The sequence below is a fragment of the Ambystoma mexicanum genome, chromosome 5q (genome assembly GCF_040938575.1).
Source record: "Ambystoma mexicanum isolate Mex_15411 chromosome 5q, UKY_AmexF1_1, whole genome shotgun sequence".
Classification (NCBI taxonomy): Eukaryota; Metazoa; Chordata; class Amphibia; order Caudata; family Ambystomatidae; genus Ambystoma; species Ambystoma mexicanum.
Genome location: NC_090933.1, coordinates 1,266,651,392 through 1,266,668,915, shown reverse-complemented (window position 1 = coordinate 1,266,668,915; position 17,524 = coordinate 1,266,651,392). Strand labels below are relative to the sequence as shown.

At 46.6% G+C, this 17,524-nt stretch overlaps 1 protein-coding gene across 2 annotated transcripts in view; it reads left to right on the top strand.

Annotated features, from left to right (window-relative positions):
- The window catches only part of LOC138498008 (probable flap endonuclease 1 homolog), a 240,901-nt gene that overhangs the window by 63,428 nt on the left and 159,949 nt on the right, over positions 1-17,524 (top strand). For both annotated transcript variants that reach the window (XM_069621790.1, XM_069621789.1), the window contains exons 3-4: positions 10,330-10,432; positions 11,811-12,030. In XM_069621790.1, the coding sequence (XP_069477891.1) occupies positions 10,330-10,432; positions 11,811-12,030 (323 nt within the window). The remainder of the gene's footprint in view (positions 1-10,329; positions 10,433-11,810; positions 12,031-17,524) is intronic.

Genomic DNA, 17,524 nt, shown 5'->3' with positions numbered 1-17,524 from the left:
GACTTTCTACTTGCACCCCCATCTTGGGCCAGTAGAAGTGCATGGATAACCTTTGCTTGGTCCTCTTAATTCCAATGTGAGCAGCAAGGGGCACTTCATGTGCCAGCTGCAGGAGGAAGGGTCTTACAGCAAGGGGAACCACCAACCTCCTATGGTCTCCTTCTATAGACTCTGTAGGCTCACTATACAGGAGCCCACCTTCCCAATAAATCCGATGCTTCCCAGGAGGTTTACCCTCAAGCTGGGAGCAGGCCTGTCTCCTTAGGCCTTCCAGAGATGGCCACTCACATTGGCCTTTACTGAATTCTTCCCTGTCAGGACCTCCTTCTACTAATAAATCATTTAGTTCAGGATGGTCGTTGGGGTCAAACACTTCAGGTATCACCACCTCCTTGTCAGGTCCGGGTGATTGACTAACTACCTCCACCTCAGTGGTAGGTGAGTCAGGGGGAATATTTTCTTTCCCTCTGGTTGACTTTCTGACTCTTTAGCCTTGGGTTCCCCTTTGGCTGTGCAGTGGTCTTGGCCAATGCTGCCCTTGTTTGAGACCTTGTGCAGGGTCTGTCAGCAGTGTCTCCCACAAGCCCTAAAGCTCTGAGATCATTGCCCAACAAGACCTTTTCTGGGACACTCCTCTGAATACTCACTGGAATCCTGACTGCTGTACCATTGATAGTAAGATGTACAGGTATTAGTGGGAACATGAGAAGTGGGCCGTCAGCCAACTTCGTGGGCATCAGGTAGCTCTGGCAACTTCCTCTGGGTCTACCAAGGTAGACTCCATGACAGTTTGACTGCGCCCACTATCCCTAAGAGCTGGAGTATCTACTCCATTGATCAGCACACTATCATTAAAGTAGTGCTTGGTATTATCTGGAATCCTAGCATAAGCCTCTGAGACTTTAGGCTCCCAGGAACCCAGGGAAACTAAAACTACCTCAGCTTCTATCCCACTGGGGAAGGAGTCTGAGGAGAAGGATGCCCCTGTAATCTCTTCTTCCTCATAGGAGGAGAAGGCCAGATTAGCAGAGTGGACCCCCAAAGGTTTAACCTTACACTGGGGATCCCCATTCACGTGGTCAATTGCTCCACAAGCAAAACAAGATCCATTGGGTCTGTTTACATAGGGAGGCTTACAATAACCAGAGTTCGGTTTTGGAGGCTGGCCTCCACTACCCTGTGAGTTCTCTTGTGTCTTACCCTATTTTTCTTTTTGTGGCCCTTACGGGAGGAAGAATTTTCGGTTTCCCCACCCTCCTTATCTTTGGACTTTTTCCCTTCCTCCTGCTTACCAGGATGAGTCTTGTCCTTATGGGACACTCTATGTGACACCCACAAATCTGCTGCAATGGATAGTTTCTTAGGATCTATCTCCTTTGAATCTGCCAAATGCTGCTTAAGCTCAGGGGAAGAAGATGCAAAAATATGTTCCAGCATGACAAGACATATCATACCTTCAAAGGTAGAAACCTTATAACCTTCGACACAGCCAGTCAAGTTCTTTAAGGATTCGGTTACATAAGATACCCAAGTACCACCTTCTTTCTTTTTATACTCTCAGAACCTCTTTAAGTATTGGGCAGGAGTCTTTCCAAATTTTAAGATGAGAGTCTGCTTCAACATTGCAAAATCTGCTCTCTCAGCTTTCGACATTTCCTAATGGCACTGCAGCCAGAATGGGACAGTCTGCTAAGTAACCAGGCAATTTTATCAGCATTGTCAACTTGTTGAACTTCACTACTCACCGGTCCCTGACGCAGGCAGACCTATCCCTTAGGTATTCAAGACCGAGCCCATAAAATCACCAACAGCCAATGAAGCTGGCCCAAAACAGGGGACATACTCAAATGTATTCAGCCAGTCCATAATGCCATTCTTTTCCTCATACACACTGAGCAGATCTTTTGGAAACCTTGGATGAGAGGAGGCCCCAGACCCATGTCCAGGACCCTTGGATCCATTGGCAACTTGAAGCTTGGCCAGTTCCAACTGATGATTCCTGTCTTTTTGTTTTTCTGCCTGCTCGATTTTTAGTTTGGCCATATTGAACTCAAGCTCCTTCTGCCTTAACAGCAGCTCTTGCTTCTTGAATTCAAGCATGGCCTCCCCATCAGTACTGGCTTAGGAAACATTAGACATTACATCCTCCATGTCCTCATGGTTGCTGTGGATCAGTGCAGCGATAGAACCATCAGTTCTATCAGTGAAAGCAGCCCCACCTCCTTCTGCACTGTCCTCAGAAGCTATAGCTCTAAGCTGAGCTTCTTACCAGTCCATGATTCTTTGGATCATTTCTACTTTCGTACCTTGAGAGGAAACACCTCTCTAGGCACACATCTTTCTTAACGTGTCGGATTTCGAAGCATTTAAAGTTAACAAGGTACTTGTTTCCATACTGTTAGATAGGACTATGGCTTTTTAAAAGTTATACCGCAACAATTCACTATGTGTCCTGGTAGGAATAACTTGAAATGCCTTCACTAGTGTGCAACACCGGATACCTTCAGTCCTATCCCACCACTGCCACCAATTTGTTAAGATGGATTCTGAACTCTGACCAGGAGGGGCGGAGGTTCAGAAGGCCAGCCCAGTTTCTTGGAACAGGGTAACGTCTGGACAAGCCAGACCAATAAGGGTAGTGATGGGGGCGGTCAATACTAAGTCTCAAGAAGGGTGAGGGTGACTGAAAGACCTCGATGAGCACACAGAGCAAGGACACTTACAAATTACTCCAGACAGGTGTTATATTAAAAATATAGACACATTTATTACAAGGCCTTTGTAACATCGACCACAGCAAAGAATCACAATAATACTCAAGTGAACCAATATATCACAACCAATACAATATATATACAAGACAATAGGGGTCTAAGGAATTAGAAGCACAAAATATGTAGACCACCTAGATGGGGAGGGAAACAGGCAGTGCAGATAATCTTTAGACCCAGTTCAACATCAAGAGTATCCCTAACTGAGAGGCAGTCCAAGCCCTACGAAGAGAGGAGCCTTGTGCTCAAAAGTACCTGCTCGGGTTGTTCGTAGTTCAGGAAGGGTGATGCAGAACCAGTCCCCACTGCTCAAGCCAGCCCTCCACTTGCAGGCAGAGGCAGGGTGAGAGTGCGGGATGGAGTCGCTGTTTGTCAACAGCATTAGAAAAGAAATGGGTTCCTGCGCTAGGGGCCAACGGTTGGGGTATGGACTACTCACCGGTCCCTGACGCAGGCAGACCCAGACTTCGCCAGTTCAGTTCACGTTGCTGGCAGGTTCAGATGCGATTAGCAGGACGTCTCGACACTGTGTAGATTCCGCGGTAGCAGGATGCAGGGTCGAGGGTGTCCTAAATGCAGCGAACGTGCACAGGTTGTTACTACAGCAGGGCAACACGGCAACTACGCTTACTTTGGTCCGGAGGCACTCGTCTCACTTCAGACCTGGGAATGCCAAGTGTACTAAATTCGGTGTGCCGTGGACACAGAGTTAGAAGTAGGCCAAGTTTCGAGGGCTTCCCTGAAATGGCGGTGGTGATAGAGCAAAGCGTCCTGCGTAAGCTGGTCAGCCCACTGGTTGGCCCAGGGACACTTCTGAAAAGGCTTACTTACAGGGTTTGATGAAGGTGCCGAGAATAGTTGGTCCCAACTATTCCAATGGGTCGAAGTGCCTTTGCAGACCTTCTAGGATGATCAGATGCAGAGGGGTCTCGCAGGACGACAGCGGTTCAGGGTGCCAAACCTTCAGCGGGTCACCAGCGGATCCCCGACTCAGCTTCTTGTTGCAGGATACTTGGCTCCTTATCCTTTGTTCGTGTGAACTCAGGAGATCGACATGGTAGTGGTGTTTCCAGCCTCCTCGTGCCTAAACGAAGAGGACCCAATGGGAGATCTGCTCACAAACACACACACCATACGTGGACCAATCACGGACCACGGTGGTCCCAGGCATTCAGGACACTCCAGACTCTGACACCCAGGATGTGTATTGGGACCAGATATCCCAGCCCACATCCTGGAGGCACACAAACCAGGCATGCAGAAGCCCACGAAAGCTTTGAGTTTCGCGGGAAAGTGCATGACCAAATAAGGACTTTCCCGGGTCGGCTCGACCTGGGGGAGGTGAAGGGGCAAGACGGTCAGCGGATAGGACAAAGAACCTCGTGGCATGACCATTTTGGAAGCCAGGCCACTTATTCGTGTCAAACGTGGTAAGCGTGGATAACATGGCAAAAAAGGTTCAAAACACATAAGAACGATAGCTGCCACCAGTCCTGTCCATGACACATCTGCACAGTTCGTAACGAGTCCAGCGAGAGTATCTAGGGCCTTTGGAATGACTAGAGACCCAAGTGCGCGGTAAAGTAAGTTACATGGCACACTTGTTACATGTTGCACAAAAGCTGCAACATGAGGAAAGGACTAAGGGAAACGAAGTCTCCCCGTACTGACTGTCTTAAAGGCATGTCAGTTTCCCCATAAAAGTGAGCGAAAGCCCAGAGGAGTGCGGCGGAAGGCTGCGCTTCTCTGGGAAAGTCTAGATCAGGGTGTAAAACAGCAGCAAAAAGTTTGGGGGTTGACACATGGAGGGAAAATTACATACAATTATGAAATCTTTCCTAACACTTATACCTGAGCCTGTGGTTAATTGATTGATCATGTGCATCTGGTGGACCGATTGTTTGGCTTACTTAGTATTAGTATTCCCTATTATTTGAGAACAGATCGCTCTTGTCTTTTCGTGCCGAGCACATACAAAACTGATCCGCCATCTTGAAATCAGGTGGCCCTGCCGTGGCGGCCGCCTGAATCCGAAATGGTTCACTCACTGACCTGTGTGTCTCTTCCAGACCTGTAAATGCTGATTGGTTGCGTCTGGAGCCATAGCACCTGTGCCCAGAGGTTTGGCATGGACAGAGATCCGCTGCCCGCTCTTCGGGCGTTGGGAATGAGATGTATGTGATTTTACCAAATCCATTTCTCCTAATGGTGAAATCTTCAAATGTCTTTTTCTTCGAATTCTTTTTTATTATGCAGGAGAGACCCCCCACTTTACCCTACCTTATCCTATACCCTTACCGCACCCCCCATCTATGTTTTAAAATGTAACCACTTACCCACCATATTCGAAGAAAAAAAACTTTGAAGATTTCTAATTTGGGGAAATGTAGGTATTTGGTGGGAATGCACCTGATGGGTCTTTGTTGGAGAGGTTTATGGGTTAGAAGCCTAGTTTAGGAGCTTGCACACTTGTGAACCTGTGAATGAAGGACCTTTTGCTATTCCTTTGAGGAAGCTTTTTTTCTATATTTTCGGATCCCTCCAGAGGGCAAGAAGTGGAAAGTTTCCATTTGGGATCTACTGTATGCCACTTGTGGGTCAATATCGAGTAGAAGGTGGTCTTGTCCATCCTGCAGGGTTTTCAGTCCCCACCTCCCGGTCTTAGAATTCTCTTCTCCATTACATATGGTAACACCAATGCAGGTCCCCTTTTCCCCGGTAGTGGTATTTGGTCAAATCCAGTGTACGGCGCTGACCTGAACAAGAGAGGGGCACATATCTCATATGGAGTGTACAACCTAAGCAGGGGATAGCACTGTTTGGTGCGATAGTGCCTTCCCTTGGAGTAAATGGACTAACTACAGGAATCCCTCAAGCATTCATTCATTAATGCTAGGTGTGGTAAACTTAGAAACAGTTAAACGTATTGTATTGGTCTGTAGTTATTGATTGATATATCAACATATACTGCACTTATACTCTACTGCTATGAATATTTGTACTTGTACGTTTCCTCACCAACCCCGCCAATCTGCCCCTAGACACACCACTCCACAGCCACTTCTGGGGTTAGGTCCAGATGATAGGAAACTTTCTTTGATACTAACCAAAATAGTTTAGGCAGCTACAGACTCCTGCTGAGCAGAGAAAATATCTGTATGCTGGTCAATCAAGCCTCGGCTTCATCCTCATTTCAATCCAGGTGCCTTAATGCGTTTTAGTCGGGACACTTGTGGGAACGTGGGAAGGTAGGACATGTAGGACATGTGTTGTTGCCGGCGTGTTTCAGTGGTTTCTCGGTGGCAAATGTCTGAAAATTGTGTTTTTTCCCCCTACATTTTTGACTTTGCAGAGCCTTTTGGATGATAATTTATAGGGCAATTTGTGCAAGGCAGACTTCTTTGGATTCCCACAGGTGTCTTCTTTTTAGAAATGCATGGAGTTGCCTGTTTTCCTTGCTGGCTGCGACACCCCATGGCCAAATCTGTGGGTTGTCCACAAAGCCAAATCCAGTCTTCCCCAGGGCATTTGATGTACCAGTGGTTTAGCCTTTTCCCTTTGCACCCAGGCCGGTGCACCCACGCATGTGAGGTACCATTTTCATTGGTGCACCTGTGGGAACGTGGGAAGGTTGGACATGTGTTGTTGCCAGTGTGTTTCGGTGGTTTCCTGGTTGCAAATGTCTGAAAATTGACTTTTTTCCCAACATTTTAGATTTTTTGGGCCTTGAGGGTAATAAAATTGAAGGCGTTTCGCGCAAGCCAGACCTCTTTGGATTCCAACAGGTGTCTTCTTTTTAGAAATGCAGGGAGTTGCCTGTTTTCCTTGGTGGTTTCGACCCCCCAGTGCCAAATCTGTGGGTTGTCTACAAAGCCAAATCTAGTCTTCCCCAGGGCGTTTGAAGTAACAGTGGTTTAGCCTTTTCCCTTTGCACCTAGGTCCGTGCACCCACACATGTGAGGTACTTTTTTCGTCGGGACACCTTTGGGAATGTGGGAAGGTAGGACATGTGTTGTTGCCAGCGTGTTTCAATGGTTTTCTTGTGGCAAATGTCTGAACATTTTCTTTTTTATCTACATTTTGGCCTTTGCCAGGCCTTGTGGGTAATACATTCAAGGGCGAATCAAGCCAGTTATTGGATTCCCACAGGTGTTTTCTTTCAGAAATGATGATGATGATGATGATATTAAATGCATAAAGCGCTCGTTTGCCAAAAAGGAATCATGGCGCTAATTCAGGAACCACAATCAAACAAGTAGAAACCCGACCAAGATCTTTATTGGAAGAGATATGTTTTCTATAGTCTACGAAAAGACGGGTGATCAGAAATACCCCGAAGATGAAATGGAAGCAAATTCCACAATTCGGCAGTGGCTACTGAAAAAGCACATCCTCCAACATGAGAGAAGCGCATCCATGGTACCGAAATCTAACATGACGTCAGAGACCTTAAAGATCGATTGGGGACATAGGGGCGGAACCTATCCCTTAGGTATTCAAGACCGAGCCCATAAAATCACCAACAGCCAATGAAGCTGGCCCAAAACAGGGGACATAGGTGTATGATAGGGAGTACAATTCACCAGTCTAGCTGCAGAATTTTGCAGATCTTGCAAACGGTGAATCAGATACAGAGGTTGCGTATAATAGAGAGAGTTGCAGTAGTCAATTGCACTCAAAACCAGTGCCGCAACAACCAGCGCATGGAAGTGGGAGTGACTAAAGGCTAAAACCTTCTGCAGAATCATCAATTTAAAGTGACCATATTGACAGACTGATGTGGCTTGTGTATCCAGTGACAGGGAAGAGGTGATTTTCACCCCAAGATTTTTAACAACCAAAACTGGACTAGGACAGTCCCCATAGAGGAGGAGCCGAAGAAGAACCCACCACCAAGATCTCTATCTTGTCCCCATTCAGTTTAAGCCAATTTCGACCCATCCACCTCCCCACGTCCTCTTTGCAACCCCTAAACTGAGAAGCGGGATCAGGATGCAACTGATCAAGTCACACAATAATTTGTGTGTCATCAGCATAGGAGTAGCACTGGAGGCCGTGGGAGTAAATGAGTTTGACCAAAGGCTTGATGTATACATTAAACACAAATGCATGGGGTTCCCCGTTTTCTTTAGTGGCTTCAACACCCCGAGCCCAAATATGTGGGGTTTCCACAAAGCCAAATCCAGTCTATTCCAGCCTTTTCCCTTTGCACCCAGGTCAGTGCACCCACAATTGTGAGGAACCATTTTTATCGGGAAACCTGTGGAAATGTGGGAAGGTAGGACATTTGTTGTTTTCTCTTGTTTTGATAACATTTTCATACATTTCCTACTGCACTTTGTTATACAACCCTTTCATTTCCCAAATGTGACCTACATTTAGTCGCTGCTTTAGGCACTGGACGCTTTTTACAACCTGCCCAAGTCACCTATCCTTCAAAAGGGCTGCCTGTGCCCTTTCAAAAAATGTATGCTTGCCATTTATCACCCCATACGTTTCCCTTATTTTCAAATGCTAAGTACGTCTGTTTAGGCTGTCAGCATAACAATCCTGTGTACCATGGCTTTTTTGCAGGCTCGTGGTATTGGTTGTTTTGTAAAACAATATGAAAAATGTGTGATTTCCAAACTAGAAGAGTCGGAGGAATGTAGCAGAGCATTGCTTTTCTAAATATTCACAGAAGCATTTACCTTACAAGTCCAAACATGTCCAGCACATACTTTTCTTTTCTGTCACTTTTCCAATTTTTTCCCAAACTATAGGAATTTTAGGTGCATGGTTGATGCCTGACCTGTGCAAATGACCCCTTCCTGAACTTGGAATTGTGTCTACTTGTCAGAAATGTATGCCTTTCTGTGTTCCCATTGAGCTTTTCTACCCTCCTCTTCCATTCCGTCCAAGCATGGCCTAGTAATAAAAGGGAAAAATCGCCTAGCTCTCACAAAACTGATGGTAACCTTATGAAGAAGTTTTTTTGTTTCCACTCAAGTTGTTCATGAAAGCCTGGAAAATGGCTAATCCGGAACAGCAAACCATTTGTTCCAAGCCCTTACAGGAAAAGAAAACAGGCTTCTTTGTACATCATTTTATTGGCATTTTCTGAAAAAATAAAACATTCTGTCACTTTTTTGTTATTTTCTCACACCCTCTACAGCAAATCCTTGGTGGCGTTATGACCGTCTACATGTGGGAAGAAAAGGGTGCAGATTAGCTCGGGATATCACTTGTAACAAAAAAGTCACACGGGATTAAATGCTGACATACCAAAATGTCCAAAAAAGGACTCAGCACTGGGAGCAAAACCCTCAGCAATAAAGGGGTTAAAGGGATATCCTCAGTTTCTTCTTGCTGATGATATTGGTTCACTTTATCTTCATGAAGCTGATAACACTCTGGTGTATTATACAAGTCCATATAAGCCATCACGTGAAGGGCCTGAGGGAGTTTGTCACGGGAACAGGAGTACTTGTTCTCAAAGGGGGAGCCTCTCCTGGTGAGTTCCCACTTGCCTCGACTCCTAGGGAGGGTGTTGCACAGCGGGCTCATCTCCCTAGCCTCACAGGGGCGGGGCTCCACCATCGGGAGAAGTGACGAGTTACCTCGATTCATCACAGTTCCCAGTTCTGATACTCTGAAGGACTCATCCGTTTCCCTGTAACAAATGAGCAAAAGGCAAGGAAAGGGAAGCTGAAGGCTTTACTTCCCTTGGAAAATGCCAGGACAGGATCAAAAACAAAGCACAAAGAATGGGGGTCCCATAGAAAAGTATGGAAAGGACGTTACAAGAATAACATCTTCCCTAAGGCTTCTGTTCAAAGAACAGTTGCAAGGATGCAGATACTGCTTATTAATCAAGCGGCTAAAGGCACACTTGATTAAGACATTTTTATTTCACCAGTAGCAGATTTACATCTGCCATTGTGCCATTAACGTTCAGAAGACTACTTTAAAATAACACTTGCAGACTTGATACAGCACAAAGTAAGTTGTTTTAAGGGAATGGCTGTGGGCCTGTGGCAGAGCCAGGGAATGGAAAGGGGGGAGCTGCCCCCCCTTGTTTCTGCCTTGTGCACAGTGCACCTCCTAGCTTTCTTCTGGCACCCTATTAGCTGCCCCCCTGGCACCAAAAGCTGCCTCTGCTACTGCTGTGGGCAGTTGGGGTTTAGCATGGCCATGGGCCGCCAATGAGTGGAGTGGGGGAGTAAATACCAAACAACACCCATATGTTGAGTGTCCCTCCTCACACTACATCTCACTCCTAGCTGTACTCCAATGCAGTAGTGACTACAAATACGATGGAGCTGGAAAAATTAAACAATTCAAGAATTTCCCACAATGCAATCACCACGAAGTGCAAACAAAAGCACTGGAAGTCTGTGGGCAGATGTGATGACGGGTGGGGTCCCTAGCACCTATGAGGGCTGCTGGTGGGCAGAGTGGATGGGCAAGAACAAGGGGCAAGTGTTGTAGGTCTGTTTACCTGCACTGTACTCTAGCAGTCTCTTTCAAGGGCTGTTTACCCACTGATTAATCATGTACTCTTGTTCTCTCTCACCAGCGTCTTGCAGGGGCTGTTTTACCGAACGGTTACTCTACTGGAAAACGGCATCAAACCTGTTTACGTGTTCGATGGGCGTCCACCTGATTTGAAACAACCACTGGTTTGTATCTTTGCATGAGAGTAGAAATATTCTGTCACAAGAGAGAGAGAAAGAGAGTATCTGGCTTTGATTGGTGCCTTTGGATATAGGTGGGCCAGAATGGGGACTGCACCAGTTGATCCTCACCACTGGGACAATGGTGTTGTGGCAGATAGCAGTTTAGCTTCCCCCTACTGCATGGTGCTGCACGTTTTGGCCCTCCAGATATGTTGGACTACAACTCTCAACAGCCCTCACCAGCAAAGTCAATGCTGAGAGCTCCTGGGAGTTGAACAAACCTGGGAGGCGGATGTTGCAATCCCCTGCCCTACTGTATCTTTGAGTACAGCCTGCATTACATCCAATCGCCCACAGGAGGACGCTGATGAAACAGTTGTAGAGACCAGCGTTCACATGCCCTTTTACATGTGCTCTTTCATGCAGATATGTGGGCATGCTGTCTGGGTGGTATTGGCCAATGTGACTGTTTTTTTTTAACCGTATGGCCCATTTGATAGACTTTAGGCTGTACGAAATGATCGTACAACCAAAAACTCGGTGAAATGGGCTGTACAGTTCCATTATAGTGAATAAGGGGAACAGGGGTAGCGGGGGTGTCCCCCGCTCCCCTTGCTCACTATAGTGGGAATGGGTCCTGCGGGGGACTTTTTAAAAAAAAACAACAACAAAAAACAGAGTAAGGGACCTTGCAGCGTAAGTTCTGACCCACGTTGCAGGGATCGAACTGACGCTGCAGGGTCAGATGCAAAACGGACGGTGAAAGATAAGTGGGGAGAGGGAGGTGGGGATGGATTTGCGGCAAAATTGACTACGGACAAATCCGTCACGAACAATTATGCCACGGTCAAATCATACCAATCCGTCTGGGTGTTGCAGCTAGTGGTCTTTCTCAAACCTTCAGACAGCAGAGCCCGAATCAGCAAATCCCTTTACATGTATGTTTAGGCTGGACTGCCTCCATGGTTGGCAGCGAGTTGACCTCTCCCCAACACTGGGCCTTAGTAGCAACCTTCTACTGTTTGGATAAAAACGGCGTATAAAGTGCAGTCTCTATTTGCACCTATAGGGGGAGCATCAGGCGGTTTACGCAAGACTGTGCCCATCTTATAAAGCATTGGTTCTGTAAAGGGTAGGTTAGAATGGAGGCTGTGGAGTTGATTTCATGTGTCTCAATGATGAGGCCCTGCAGACAATGGGGACCATGGTATGCAGAGCTTGTCATTTTACTCCATGCCGGGGGCAATGGCGACTATGTATAAATATGCACCTTTCACGCTCTTTCTTCTTGGCATATACACCCTGAGCATCCGCCCCCAAGTGCGGTGGTGTTGGCAGGATCACAGCGCTTTTGTTTCTTGACATATTTCCTTTCTTGCAGCTGGCCAAGCGCGCTGCGGCTTCGAAAGTCAGTAGTGGGAGCCTGGGGGCAGGTGAGCAACAGAGGCATCAGGACAAGACAAGCCCAGCCATTCCTTGCCACCCCATCTCCACTCTACTGCTCACCTCAGCCCATACAGTAGCAGTGCCTCCCGCTTCACAGAGGCTGAAGGACGCTGATGTCTGTGGAGCCTGGAACGAGTTGGATTCCTGCCGATCAGGTGATTATGGGAAAATTCTTGGTCTTTGTAACCAGTGCCACCAAGTCCCACCATGTGCCACCCTAGGATAGACACATCTGCCGGTAAAATACTCATAGGGATGGGGAGCGACAGGAGGGGCTGGTTGGCACCGGCAAGCAGCAAGGCAAAGATGTTTGCAAAGATGTGCCTGGCAGTCATCGTCAACCCCACTCCCACACCACCACTGACCTTGGTCCCCCGCAGAGAGAGCGAGGCACTTGCTGCCAGCTGTGTCCAGATTAGATTGTAGTCTATCTGATCTTGTGTTTATTGCCTGGCTCCAGACCATTTCATTTGGAACATTGACACTGCTCCATCCCCCCACCACACCACCGCCACCAATTGAAGTTTCTCCATCTGAACCTTGGAGGTCCGCGGTTCATTGACTTTGGCCCAGGTAGGGGGACGCAAAGCAGGGAAGGGGGTGGAGACATCTGAAGGATTGAGAAGGTAGGACCCCGTGCTTGATTCATTCAGTGCTCCCTAACACCAAACAAAAACATGCAAGTGTCATTTTGTAGCCCATATCCGGATGGGGACAGAGTGCACCATCTCCTCTTGGTTTTCTTCTGTTTCTGCATGGCTGTTCTTTTGCAAATGATGCCTGCACGTACGGGCATAGGGGTCAAGGATCAGCCGCAAGATGGCCAGTGTTAGATCAGACAAACCTTTGTGGCTCTCCATAGGATAACCTTGGAAGTCCCCACAAATAGGTGAGGCTCTCCATGGGATAACCTTGGAAGTCCCCACAAACCTTTGTGGCTCTCCATGTGATAACCTTGGAAATCCCGACACATCTGTGAGGCTCTCCATGGGATAACCTTGGAAATCCCCACAAACCCTTGTGGCTCTCCATGTGATAACCTTGGCTGTCCCCACAAACCCTTGTGGCTCTCCATGTGATAACCTTGGATGTCCCCACAAGCCTTTGTGGCTCTCCATATGATAACCTTGGAAGTCCCCACAAATCTGTGAGGCTCTCCATGGGATAACCTTGGAAGTCCCCACAAACCCTTGTGGCTCCCCATGTGATACCTTGGATGTCCCCACGAACCCTTGTGGCTCTCCATGTGATAACCTTGGATGTCCCCACAAGCCTTTGTGGCTCTCCATATGATAACCTTGGAAATCCCCACAAATCTGTGAGGCTCTCCATGGGATAACCTTGGAAGTCCCCACAAACCTTTGTGGCTCTCCATGTGATAACCTTGGATGTCCCCACAAATCTGTGAGGCTCTCCATGGGATAACCTTGGAAGTCCCCACAAACCTTTCTGGCTCTCCATGTGATAACCTTGGAAGTCCCCACACTTATAGGACTTGTATTCTCGACCCCCCCTGCTAAAAAGATGGTGTCCTACCTTCAAAACTCCTGTTCATACCCAAGGGTAGGCAGATGGTCCTCGGGATGGAGACGTGACGAGGAAGAGAAAGACTAAGAGTAATGAAGATGACCTGGAAGTAATCCATGCATTACCACCACGTCCCTTCTGTTCCTCATCCCAGCCCATTACTCAAAGAAGCGTCCACAAGCCGGGACCAGATGCCTCAAGGGCCATAACGTACACTCAAGGAGCGACTTCCCACTACTTCTATTTTTTACTGTTAACAGTTCCACTACTTTTTACCACAATATTCCCCTTTGCAGAACTCTACTTTGTGAAGGTAAAGCATACCTGTTCACTTTATCATTGTATAGCAGAGCCTGCCGACACAGGTTCCAATCCCGGCAGGGCCAAATTCAGCCTTTCATCCTTCCGAGGTCGATAAATGAGCACCACACACCATGGGTAATAATAAGCAGCGCTCAGATACCTGAGGGTTCGTAGCGCTATATAAATGCTAATTATTATAGCATTTGCGGCTGAACTGAAATCTGACCGTACATTTATGAAGCCTAAATGGCATTGCCAAGGTTCCTTCTTGCTGGCTTCATCTCAGCCAGGGGAAGATGGGGGAGGGCCTGGTAACACTAAGGAGGAATTGCTCCTCCCACTCCATCTCTCCCTGATTTTTGGAAAACGTGCCTAGTTGTCATCTCAGGTAAAATGCTAAGACAGTATAGTTTCTTAAGGGCCATGCCATTCGCACGAAGACCCTTTTAATATCAGGTGGCCACATAGGATTGGTCCATTGATGCCTCTGGGCGAGTGTGAAGTTGTAGGAGCATTAGTGACTGATTGGTTTCTGGACGTAGGAAACGCGATCTTGTCCGAGCTGCTCGCTGGAACCCGCTGTGGCTTCCAGTACAGAAGAAACTTCGGCTTAAAAATCTTTGCATCCTTTTCAAATGCCTCCAATAGGGCCGCTCCTGTTGCCTTTAAGATAGCATCCCATGGAAAAACCAAGGATGGAACCTATGGAGGATCACAGACTATTCATCCCTAAAACTCTGCCAGGCCGGAGGAGATAAGACTTTCATTTTTGGGACCCAGGATTTGGTTTAAACGACCAAATTCCGTTCATGACAACACAAGCCTTTTCCCATTCCTGGACCCTGTCGAATCTCTTAAGGTAGATGTTTGGTAGAAGTATTAGTGGAGATGCGATCAGCAAGTATTCAAATGTATGTAAATGATTCCACTAACTGGATGACTGAGCGGTAGAAGTGCTAGTGTAAAAACGATCAGCGAGTATGCAAATGTATGTAAATGATTCCACTAACTGGCCGACTGAGAGGTAGAACTACTAGTGGAAATACGATCAGCGAGTATGCAAATGTATGTAAATGATTCCACTAACTGGCCGACTGAGAGGTAGAACTACTAGTGGAAATACGATCAGCGAGTATGCAAATGTATGTAAATGATTCCACTAACTGGCCGACTGAGAGGTGGAACTACTAGTGGAGATACGATCAGCGAGTATGTAAATGTATGTTATTGATTCCACTAACTGGCCGACTGAGAGGTAGTATCAAGTGGAGATGCGATCAGCGAGTATCCAAATGTATGTAAATGATTCCACTAACTGGCCGACTGAGAGGTAGAACTACTAGTGGAGATACGATCAGCGAGTATGCAAATGTATTTAAATGATTCCACTAACTGGCCGACTGAGAGGTAGAAGTACTAGTGGAGATACGATCAGCGAGTATGCAAATGTATGTAAATGATTCCACTAACTGGCCGACTGAGAGGTAGAACTACTAGTGGAGATACGATCAGCGAGTATGCAAATGTATTTAAATGATTCCACTAACTGGCCGACTGAGAGGTAAAAGTACTAGTGGAGATACGATCAGCGAGTATGCAAATGTATGTAAATGATTCAACTAACTGGCCGACTGAGAGGTAGAACTACTAGTGGAGATACGATCAGCGAGTATGCAAATGTATTTAAATGATTCCACTAACTGGCCGACTGAGAGGTAGAAGTACTAGGGGAGATACGATCAGCGAGTATGCAAATGTATGTAAATGATTCCACTAACTGGCCGACTGAGAGGTAGAACTACTAGTGGAGATACGATCAGCGAGTATGCAAATGTATTTAAATGATTCCACTAACTGGCCGACTGAGAGGTAGAAGTACTAGTGGAGATACGATCAGCGAGTATGCAAATGTATGTAAATGATTCCACTAACTGGCCGACTGAGAGGTAGAACTACTAGTGGAGATACGATCAGCGAGTATGCAAATGTATTTAAATGATTCCACTAACTGGCCGACTGAGAGGTAGAAGTACTAGTGGAGATACGATCAGCGAGTATGCAAATGTATGTAAATGATTCAACTAACTGGCCGACTGAGAGGTAGAACTACTAGTGGAGATACGATCAGCGAGTATGCAAATGTATTTAAATGATTCCACTAACTGGCCGACTGAGAGGTAGAAGTACTAGGGGAGATACGATCAGCGAGTATGCAAATGTATGTAAATGATTCCACTAACTGGCCGACTGAGAGGTAGAACTAATAGTGGAGATACGATCAGCGAGTTTGCAAATGTATGTAAATGATTCCACTAACTGGCCGACTGAGCGGTAGAAGTACTAGTGGAGATACGATCAGCGAGTTTGCAGATGTATGTAAATGATTCCACTAACTGGCCGACTGAGCGGTAGAAGTACTAGTGGAGATACGATCAGCGAGTATGCAAATGTATGTAAATGATTCCACTAAGTGGCCGACTGAGAGGTAGAAGTACTAGTGGAGATACGATCAGCGAGTATGAGTATGCAAATGTATGTAAATGATTCCACTAACTGGCCGACTGAGAGGTAGAAGTACTAGTGGAGATACGATCAGCGAGTTTGCAGATGTATGTAAATGATTCCACTAACTGGCCGACTGAGAGGTAGAAGTACTAGTGGAGATACGATCAGCGAGTATGCAAATGTATGTAAATGATTCCACTAAGTGGCCGACTGAGAGGTAGAAGTACTAGTGGAGATACTATCAGCGAGTATGAGTATGCAAATGTATGTAAATGATTCCACTAACTGGCCGACTGAGAGGTAGAAGTACTAGTGGAGATACGATCAGCGAGTATGCAAATGTATGTAAATGATTCCACTAGCTGGCCAACAGAGAAAAAAAAGAAAAGCTATAGAGGGCTGCTGCCTGCTTCCTTCGCCCGTTCTACCCACTTGGTTGTCAACCTGCCCCACTATAACACCATGTCACATGTTGAACTATGCTTCCGCCTACCCAGTCCCTCGCCGAGATCAAAGTTACACTACATTTTTTGGTACACTTCTACCAATGCTTGTAACACTTTTTATGGTGTCACAGGCTTTACACCATAAATATAGTGACAGCGATAACAAATTTACCCTTGGGGTGAAGTTGGAGTCCTGCAGGAAAAGGCTATTTTCATAGGCTTATCACTTTGGTCCCCGCTAACGAAAGTGCAAAAACCTTAAGGAAGACATGCATGGCCCACTCCAGATTTTGGCGGAATGTTTTATGATTTTGTGCCTGCAGGCTTTCGGTAGTTGCAAAATAATAGCGGTCCCAAAAATACCTAATCCCATCCAGATGCTTGTTGGGAATTTGTTTTCTCGTGTAGTACAAAAAGCTGTTTGATGTATTCACACCAAACCTGGACAAGCAGGTGGCATCTGGCTCAACGTGCTATATTACCCTGGTGTGGTGCACATCCCACCAGCAGTTTAAAAGAAAAACCAACAAATGCATGCTTCCATTGTAGTCTTGAACAGTTCATAAGCCCAAATTCAAATCCAAATCTCGGGATGTGATTGGTTGACGGCAGACAGAAAATGTTGAACCTGCCAGCAATCATGGCTTCATGAAGTGCGACCTAGGTACGCAACCTTATGCTGCACACATTTATAGAAGGGCGTCTGATCCTAGGACGGCAACGGCATACAGGTGGTGGTGCTATGCACATTTCCGCACCACCGTGCAAACCTATTGTGTCCTTTGGTGTCCCAAGGTTTGTGCACCCAGGCTCAGATTCACTGACCAATGGATCAAATGATCGCATTGGTGTACCGGCGATGCCGAAA